The sequence below is a fragment of the Primulina huaijiensis genome, chromosome 6 (assembly GCF_012295235.1).
Source record: "Primulina huaijiensis isolate GDHJ02 chromosome 6, ASM1229523v2, whole genome shotgun sequence".
Classification (NCBI taxonomy): Eukaryota; Viridiplantae; Streptophyta; class Magnoliopsida; order Lamiales; family Gesneriaceae; genus Primulina; species Primulina huaijiensis.
The window spans coordinates 16,868,000-16,878,484 of record NC_133311.1 but is presented as its reverse complement, the minus strand read 5'-3'; the positions used below and the strand labels follow the sequence as shown (position 1 = coordinate 16,878,484).

At 33.8% G+C, this 10,485-nt stretch overlaps 1 protein-coding gene and 1 long non-coding RNA gene across 3 annotated transcripts; one reads left to right on the top strand and one right to left on the bottom strand.

Moving 5' to 3' along the window:
• Nucleotides 1-2,784: 2,784 nt before the first annotated feature.
• Nucleotides 2,785-7,409, bottom strand: LOC140979773 (sec-independent protein translocase protein TATC, chloroplastic-like). The gene is made up of 4 exons (XM_073445335.1): nt 7,038-7,409; nt 5,716-6,023; nt 4,391-4,681; nt 2,785-3,453 (listed from the first exon to the last, which is right to left on the bottom strand). Exons 1-4 carry the CDS (start codon nt 7,300-7,302, stop codon nt 3,244-3,246), a joined length of 1,074 nt encoding a protein of 357 aa, XP_073301436.1. The 5' UTR covers nt 7,303-7,409; the 3' UTR covers nt 2,785-3,243.
• Nucleotides 7,410-8,288: 879 nt separating this feature from the next.
• On the top strand, nt 8,289-9,648 carry LOC140977989 (uncharacterized). 2 transcript variants are annotated; one of them, XR_012175507.1, is made up of 5 exons: nt 8,289-8,599; nt 8,749-8,840; nt 8,926-9,007; nt 9,445-9,530; nt 9,624-9,648. It is a non-coding gene; the product is annotated as an uncharacterized lncRNA (long non-coding RNA). The 2 variants fall into 2 exon arrangements; XR_012175506.1 differs by having other exon boundaries at nt 9,445-9,642.
• Nucleotides 9,649-10,485: the final 837 nt, after the last annotated feature.

The window sequence follows — 10,485 nt, the reverse complement described above, 5'->3', positions numbered from 1 at the left end:
ACCTCACAATCCGTATGGTGTTTAACGTCTCTTATGCCAAGACTACAAACACAATCTTTAATGTCTTCGTGTGAAGACTCACTAAACTAAACTTTGAAGTTCAATTCTTATGTATATGCGTGAGTGATTGAACGTGACAGATTGTGGATCAGTATTTTTACCGTGTATGTATATATCAAATGTATCTTTACACTTGTGTTTGCTCTCATTTTATGTAATTTCTTCATGTAGGCTACCCATGCTTTGAATCATCTTCTAAAGCTTGTATTTGATCTTCAATATGCCCTATTTATGGCCTTCAAGAGTGATATATACGTTAGACACAAGAATATGAACGTTTAAGTATGATGTGTACAAAATCTAAAATTGCAACGGTCAAATTTGTGTTTCTGGCCATTTTCTGAAATTAAGTTGTTATCAGATCGAGTTGATCAAACTGTGTTGATCTGATAGTCTGATCTAGTCTATTATGAGCTTGAGCTGTTGGCTTGATCTGAGCTGTTCCAAGTGAGTTGTTGCCAAGTTAGTACAAGTTGAGATGTCGGCTAAACTCATTACTTTAGACTCATCTCCTAGTATAACAACAATTCTTGGAATGCCATGTAAAATTGTGTTTCCTATTAACTCATTTTGGCGTCTTGTTATTTGAATCCTCGGTCTGTAAGATATCATCGAAAAACTGTTGTTAGACAGATTTTCAGTTTGGTTGATTTTGAATTTCAACTTCTAACTTGATATAGCAACTTCACACTTGAGAAATTATGTTATAAACACAATAATAAGTTTTTTTTTTATCATCAATATCAAAGTAGCTTTTGTTTCTCAACCCAAAACATATATTAAAATTAGAGATTAATAATAATAATTTCCAATTATTTTATATTATGTTTACACAAAATACCTATTATATACACTAGTATTTAACTTGTAATTTTTATAATGTCAAAATTTATAAAGATGTTCTAAGATTAAAATTATTCTATATTCGCTTTTATTTTTTAATTTGAAAAAATATACATGTTCACAATAAATTTTATAAATAACATTTCAAGTTAAAAATAACAATTTTTTCAATAACTTTATCTTTTAAAATATATTATGATGAATCAAAAATTAATTTTTTTGTTAATGAATTTGCTATAGAAAAAACAATTAATAGAAGGGTATCAATGTCAATTCTTACTATAAAAAATAAAAGTGGAATGCATTTAACAAATAGTTGAGTAGAGTGTAAATATCATTCTCTATATTATATTTACACACACACACACACACACTAAGTATTAAAGTTAAACACAATTTACTAACTAAACTTTGGTATGATTGTGAAACGTTTTTATTATTTCGAAATCATCATCTAATTATCTAATTTTAAATATTATATTTTTTTATATTTTATTTTCTTTACTATCATTTCAATTTTAAAAATTAATAATCATTATTAATTCTGATGAAGAGTTAGGCAATGATCTATCTCGGGAAGAGATGAAAATCGTGCAGTTAAAAACTAGCAGTGTGTCTGAAGCACTTGTTATTAAAGAACTAATTTGATCCATCACTGGCATGCTTAAGAAAGAAAATTCGAATGGTTGGTGCTATATAAGTAGACTTGTCAAATTGGGTCAGGCCCGTTGGACCGGCCCGTCCCGCTATAAAAATTGAGCGAGTTGGGTTGATAAAATAGCAGCCCGTTTGGAGGCGGGCCAAATGAGCTGAGCCTGTTTGGGTTGCGGGCCAAGACGGGACGGGCCTAAACGGGACGGGCTTGCCCGCCAAATTAGGATAGAATTTTATATTTTTAAGTTTTAATTTTTATATAAAAATTGGAATAAGTCTCTTGCGCCTCCATCACACTCTTATCTTATTTCTTCCTTATTTTTCTCCTATGCCTCGCCTCCATCACAAAATCTGGTAAAATCTGAATCTATGTGCTTCTTTTTTTTCGAAGATGTTATGCTTTTCTCCTTTTTCTGTAATAGATATATGCTACATGAATAAAATTTACATATAATTTACTGAATGATAAAGTTAAATTTTGGTTTAGGAATTTAGTGATAGTTTATCCTTAGAACAAATATATATAAAGAAAATAAAAAGAGAGAAATTTACTTCGTGTCTTTTAGATGCAGACGATGATGAATGTGCAAATATTAAAACAACATCATCCCGAGAATGATCCAATGTTGTTGAAATTTTTGATGAAGAAACAGTGGAGGGAACTATTGTAGATGATCAAGATTGAATGGAATTTAATGAGAATTGATTTTATAGTATTTGTTTAATTTCTTTATGTTTGGTTTAAATACTTTACTTTTTATGAATTATGTTGTATGCTTTCTTAATTTCTTATTTCAATGTTTTTAAGTATTTTATGAAACTATTTGACTAAAATATATATTTCTTTTACTGCAATACTGTTTATCATTTTTTTCTTAAAAAAATAAACGAGTCGCCCCGCTAGCCCGTTATGACATGTCTATATATATCAGTAGCTTCTTTGGAGAAACTTTTGATACTCCCCCAAGCAATTGGAATTCAAGTTGATGATCTTGGAGCATGCATTTACCCACCACAAGAAATTTCGGCAATTAAAATGGCTTTGGGAAAGATATCCAGTATCACTAATGAGAAGGCGAAGAGTATTTTTTCTATTTCCTTTGTCATTGTAATTATTTAAGAAGTAAAACGAAAATATGCAGTCACACAATATCTCATCTTGTTTGATGCCGCATGCTGTGTCATTTTTGGTGTATGAAAGAAAATAAGGTAAGAAAAATACCCAAGTGTAACAAAATATTTGGATTTGGTATAATGTGATACAACATGCCTGTTTTCAGTTTATAATTGTAATCCGTTGTAAAGTTACGCTTGGGAGTAAATACAACATGATACTTTCACCATAACAGAGACGTGGGCTGTCGAACTCCTAAAATTTCCGAAGTTCAAACTTGACTGCTTATCAGGGTCTTCAGAAGAAGATCATGACGTAACTTGGAGCTCAGACATTTCTTTGACAGATCAGTATAGCCTCATTTGCACCAACAACACTCACATAAGAAGTAAGAACAACAACAACAACACAGTTCCTCGTACAGAACAGCCCAGGAAAACCATCTAATTTTCTAGTGATTCGCAAGTGTACACAAGATCATACAAGAGTAATTAGGCATCTAACAACGCCTCCTGCAATCAGCATACTGCGTGATCGGGATAAATTGCTGCTGTATAACCAGTAAGATATAATCATCGGCCAAGAAGCTTAACCAGAGACGCACCACCTAAATAAAGACCCATAAGTGGTCCAGCCAACAGCATTTGTGTCAGAGGATCAGTCGATGGTGTGAGTATAGCGGCTGCAATTACTGAACCTACTACCACATATCTCCAAATCGACAGCATTTGTTCTGATGAAACCAAGCCAAGTTGTCCAAGAAGCAGTTGTATAACTGGAACCTGATATAAGAAAATGTCGACCAATCAACCAAGAAATCCATCACTGAAATAATAACACGACAGTTGAGCACCATAAGATTTAAAATGAAATTAATTAAAAAAAAATGGTAGTGGCACAAACATCTTTAGGTCTCTGTGCAAAACCTTTGGCATCTCAAATTCCTTCTGGAAACATCAGCTAAGAGGCATGATTCCTTAAACTTCAAATCCATTATGCAACCAATTCTATGGAGCCTTCACTATTTTATTTTGTTCTTTTGGCGGAAAACATAAAGACAACAATCAGCATTGACAACGGTTTCCACATGTGATAACTTTTAGCACATCCATGTTACATAGTCACCAGTACAGGGTAGGCGTCAGTCAATTCAGGAGCCAATATCAGCAAAACAAATACCGAACTGACCATCCTTTTCTTTTCTTCCATAAGTAAACTCAGATCCATTAAGAAACCTCAGCACTTGAAAGAATTGAAAAAATTTAACGAGTTGGCAATCTTGGTGTCTTTAGAATCAGCATATAATATCCTCGATTAGTGAAACCAAAAGTGATAATTTCTTCATCCCTTGTTATATTTACTGCTTCACTTCGGCATGGCGTTTAGAAGAAAGTCAAAAAAGTGAAATATTTACGAGTGTTTAATGTTTATCCTTTTACTTTCGAAAGCAGTTGTCAATTAGGGGAGTCACATTTTAAGCCCGTGTTTGGGATAGAGACTTTATTTTAGGAAATGGAAAATCATTTGGAGACGTCCTAAACGTAAGCCAATAGACACCATATTAGACACAGTGAATAATAATAGGTAGACTGGAGCTTCTTAATAAAAGTGAGGTGTTCGCGAGACATTTTGACTAACAGAAACATTGAAAAAATGAGAAATTCAAGTGTTTCCACGGCCATTAAAAAAAAAAAAGATTGCTATCAAAAAAGAGTTTACCTGGAAAGACAATCCAGTGCTAAACATAAGCACCAGGATAAACTCGAAGTACTGATCAATGGACCATAATGATTCAACCACTCCTTCGGCATAATTAACAAAGAACGTTAATGCTGCTGGGGTAAGAACATAGTAAGAGAAGACAATGCCCGAATAGAAAAGTATTGAGGACCCTAGAACAATTGGCCCCAGAAATCTTCTTTCTGCCCTTGTTAAACCAGGAACAACAAAAGCTATGATCTCATAGATAATTACAGGGCTTCCTAACAAAAGGCCGCAATATCCGGATACCTGCATAAATGATTATACCACTTTTAGTCCTCGAAATATTATACGTAACCATCACTGTATATCTATTATGTAGATGAACAAATGCTGTGGATGAGCAAAGGGCGACTGCACCCCAATTAGCACTAGAAAGGTGAACACTTTGTCCAAACCTGGCTCAGATAGGAAAGGACAATTTTAGATTAGAAATTTGTTTTCGCTGGAAGAAACCCATACAAGAAAACTCATTCTAAAAGAAATAGCTGGTTCCTAAACATCCACTTTGGACATCATTTAGCATCTTGAAATAAACATACATAAATGTCAAAATGCGATATAATATAACTTCCTTTTACACGAGAAAATCTCTACTTCTTTTCCACTTTCAAGAATGGTCATTTATTTCAAAGTTTGGCGCTTAAAACTCTCATGCAGGTGTGGCCAAATGGTATGTGATTCAGTCATCAATACTTTGACTTTATAGGCTATCATAGCACTTTAACAGCAATATAACCCAACAAACCATAAGGAAGTGTGTGCATCACAAAAGGAAAACAAAAAAATATAGTTCGGAATGGATAAATATCTAATCACTATCAACTACTGCCAAGGTTGGCCGGGTAGCAGTGTTGGATATTAAAATATGCCAGGGGACAATTAAATTGCAACCAATTCAAGATTCAGTTATCAAAGACTTGTAAAAAAAATCCTACATGTCGGTATTATCTAAGAGTATTACATTTAGTCATACATCGCAATACCCACAGATTAACCTATTTCGGAGAATGGCTAGAAACAAGGGTTTCTTTAAGTGTAGAAATTTTGATTTACAAAATCAGTGAAATAAAATGGAACTTTAAGTACAAATTCAACGAACACAAGATTCCAATTATAGAAAATACATACCCACACATTAGCAGAAGTTTCATTTGATAGGAATTTAAACGAACTTCACTAAATAAATAAAAAAATCAACTAGTATCCGTTAGAGGTAAAAAGAAGTAAGTGCTGATCCAAGAACTAAAATAAGGAATGGGGAAAAAAGGATGGGCCATAACCTTCAGAGATGTGAAGAAAAATTCTCCCGGTGCCAATTGTAAAAAACGAACACCTTGTGATTTAACTGGAGCTTCAAGAAACATAATGAGATCCTTTGAAACTGTGAAACAACCGACAATAGCAGCTCCAACAGCCAAAACTGACGTAAAGACTCTCTGTCTAAGTTCGTCTAAATGGTCATATATGCTCATTTCTTTATCATCAGGGAGTAGCTCTTTATTAGGATAAAGAAAATTGTAAATAGAATTTCCTTCATCATCTGACTTGTCGTTCAGAAAAGGATTATCACTAGCTTCGTCAATAGAATCTGCAATGATGCCAAAAGACATTTCATATAATCTTCACTCATATTCTTTTACCCTCACTTAGATTACATTTACAAATCAGAAAATCGAAGAAAATGTGAAAACATCCTGCACGTCAACTTCATACACGACATCGTATTAAAAAATTTATAATCATAATAATGCTAGAGGGATGAGAAACATAATGAGGGTAAAGATGAGCAATTAATCACATGAGAGGAAGAGCACAGATTTACAAATTCCAGTAACAAGTGTACAACAAAGCTACATCATCGACAACAATAAGACAACAACAAAAAAATAAGGAAGGAATAAACTTATTATTCCAATCAGCAAATGAAACCCTACATTTGTATAGCAGCAAATGCTTTCAGATACACTACATTTAAGATGTATACAGACTAGCATTCAAATTAAAACATCCAACCCCTCCCGAGCGCACACAAAAGGTAACGGTGAGCCCTAATCATAAAAGTGAGAAAACAATAAGTTCAGCATACTTGTTATTAAGATAATCGACATTAACTTCAGACCAGATTCGATGATTCCACAACAAAGTGGCCCATAGTCTTTCTATTTATTCCCCATGAGACAGCGACTAAATTCTATTATATGCTGAACAATCATGAGGACGAAATCTTTCTCAGCAATAAATGTGAATCAGGTGAATTAAGGGAGATATGACCACCGAGGACTTTTAAAGATGGGTTCTGCAGTTCCTAAAAACCACAGTTTATAGTTTACTAAATTTGAATTGAACACGAGTTCCATTTCTTAGAGACGGTCACTGGCTTTAACTTAAAATCACTAGCAGTAAGGAATACGTCATATTCAAAACTAGCACACTAGCAATTTCACCAGTCGACTATTTAGCTATCCGCAATTAAAAACCAATCCACACGTATAAAACAGGCAATCATAAAATATTCAAATCAAGAAATTCACCAAAAAAACTAAAAAAATGAAACCTTTTAGTTTTATCGAGCATAAACATTAACAAGAGGATTCCAATATACCAGGTCTATCTTCAACACCTGAGCCAGCTCCATTAACACTGTCACTACCACTTTCTCGCTGCTGCTCAGCAACATCTTCAACAGCAGAGCAAACTATTTTGTCGAATTTCTTGAAATGATTCTTACTTGAAAAGCCCAGAACTCTGGGTTTTCTTTTTTTTATGGGCAAAATATTTTTTGATGTGGTGCTGGAATTTAAGCATTGGAAACAAATGGATTTGTTGGTCAGGTGTGGATTGGATATGAGGATTCCAGTGCTTCCCATTTCTGTTACCTTGTTGGATAATTGGTGGTTACTGGGATTCTGGGAATGGGAATTCGATGTTGCGATATTTTTGTTACACAGAAGCGGCGCATTATAGCGATGTACGGCTGATTTTTCTATTGTGCGCTTATTACGTAAATATGTATTTTATTACCAAATATATTTTGCTCCAAGTGAGTAAAATTTTCTTCCCTTCAATGTTTTTATCAATGCTTTCAAAATTTGGAGCAAAGTATTTTATTTTCAAATGCAAATGCATCACAACAATCATATAGTAGTAATTTTACAAAAAAGATATATAAATTGTTCGAATTTTATTTGTAATATCTTATATACTTCTATATTATTTAATTATTTAATAATGTCTAAGACCCTATATAAACTGTTTTCCTATGACAAAGTAGATGTACAATAATGTTATCACCACAATTAAATAAAGATTACAACACAAAGAACAGAGATCTATCATTTTATCATATTAAAGAGTGTTCTAAAAGATATCGTCTAGGACTGCCAATGTGGCGTTTAGGCGTTGGGCAATCGTTCACCATCCCGATTTTTAGAATTTGTCGCCTGATGTAATATATGAAATTTTTTAAAAAAGATTGTTTTACATATTTTTCAATCAATTTGTATTGTATAACAAGAGAAATATATGTTATTGATTTGAGTTTGAATCCGACATAGATGAATTATTGGATAAATACGGAGATAAACAAGAAAAATTATATATATAGGTCCGTCTACCTTTTTTTAGAATACTGGTATTAAATGACTCACATTCTCATCTATTATGTTCAGTTTATTTATTTCCAAATTTTCCAGTTTCAAACTGTCATTCCTTTTCTATTACCTAAGAAACTTGAGAAAATAAGTATGGTGGAATCAATTTAATACGAACAATATATCGAAGCAATTTTTTTCAATGATTTCAGAAATTTTAATTGATTTAATTTAATTTATGCCAGTTTTTCAGAAATTATTTAAGAGACTGTTGATTTCTGTGTGTTTGTGACTAGGGGGCGCTGATTTGCCCATAAAACAGTCATTTTTGTGTTAAATGAGTTTGACCTTTTTGCACAGGTAATGTTATCACAGCAAGAAGAAAATGTTACAAAATTGATGGAGTTTTTGGTGTTCATCCTCTTGACTAATTGCTTACATCATTCACATTTCCTCTGATGCAGGGGAAACAGTGATTGCTTTACAGTTTGTCCCCCATTTTATGCATCAATCCATGATTTTTAGACTTTTTTGGCCGCCATAGATGACTAGTGATGAATCTACTGACTACAAGGTTGAAGCTCCATTTGACTTTGTGGTTGATGCTATAACTGTGATTACTCTTAATCAAGCTTTATTGTATGTGTGAGCCTGTCTGTTCTCTCAAGCTTATCATCATGCATTGACTTGAGACATTTTGAAAACCCAGTTTGTGGTTTGTAGGACGCGGATCAACTTTTGGAGAAAAGAGTAAAATCTCTTTTTTGACATAGGAATGTATTGTTCCTTCATCATTCTCTCAATGATTTGCATAGGTAAATTGTTAATCACCTTTTTCAAATGATATTGTGCTGACATAATTTCCCATTACTGACATTGTTGTGAATCCTATGACTGCAGAATTTTAGAGCACATTCTATTATTGCCAACTGATGCAAGCCTTCCTCGTGATTATGTAGCTGCTTTCAACGCAAAGCTTCTTGTATCCTTCCCATAAAATTTATCAATAACCGGGTGTAAGTTAGTTATTGAAAGTTGAGAACAACTGATCTGGACTTTGAACTTGATTGATTTGTTAATCCTCCTAGGACTATTTCTGTGTACTAATCCACAATTCCTCCAAGGCAAATAATTTGACTGTGGCATGTATTTACATTAGCTTTAATCTAACAATTTCACATACGAAAGGACTTCCTTTTTCTGCTCTACATAGTCAATTAGAAGTACCAGTCCTTGGCTCCATTAATCGGGCTTAGTTATGGTGTCTTTCTTTTACTATAGAATTGTCAGCTGGAATAGTTTTTTAAGTTTCCTTCTCCATGTGCATTGCAACAAAATAGTCTGTAAATTATGTTACTCTCTATTTTTCTTGTCCTATCTTTCTACGATCAATGCATATGGCCCCTTGACATATTTCAGCATATACTAGCAGATGAAAATTTTCAAGGAATCATTGATGTGTTAAGCTATCCTTATTCAACCGTCAGCGATCTATCCAGGTTCTTGTATGTGTAACTCATTAGGCTTTGAAGTAAAATTTGTACTGTGCTCGATATTGGCAACCTCTTCTCCCTGACACATCTGGATCCTGTCACCAGGTTTTTTGCTGTTTGTCGAATGGATCGAGAACATGTACGAAGTTATCCAAAGATGGAAGGTTGAAAGGTATGTAATTTTTTCATTCACCATTCTGTGGAGTTCTATTCCAATTTTACATGCTTTACAATACCGTGCATTTCCAGAAAAAATGCTTAAAAAATGGCCTTTTTGTGATTCAATCTACTTATTGTAACCATGTATTTGTGCGATGGTTAATGCTGGCCTAGAAGGAGGATGAGAGATGAGCCGATGAAATCAAATCGATCTAATTATATGGTCTCTCTGGACCAAATGTAGTTAAAGGATGTCAAGATTAGAGGCATCTAAGACTTTCAGAGAAGCAACTTCGATGTTTTAGGGAAAGTGAAAAGGTCAAGAGTGGCACCTGTGATCTCACTAAGAGAACTACTAGGCTCATTCTTTCTACTATGAGCGTTTCTTTTTCCATTTTCAAGAACTGCATGTCCTTGCACCTACTCATTATCGTTTCTCTGTGATCAAAATGTTGTAGGTAACAATGTGAATCTTAATTGGTCTTCTCCTGGACTTCTCTTCTTGGGCATAAGAGACACGTGATAGTAAAAAATTTATAACATCTGGGCTCGAACACTTAATGCCATTGCTCTTTTATAGTTGATTTGAGCTTCGGAGGAAGTTATTGTCGGCAAAGTTAATAGGTGGGACCAGTCAAAGGAAATGTTTAAAAAAACGTGGGATGCTTATAATTGTCAAAATAAGGCGTTTCAGACGGAAATTTCAGAAGACGCGTTTTATACGCGTCTTCACACTGACAAGAGGATCTATAAATAGAGCTCCCCCCTTCATTCTGAAATCATCCCTTCTTCGAGTTTTCTCTCATCT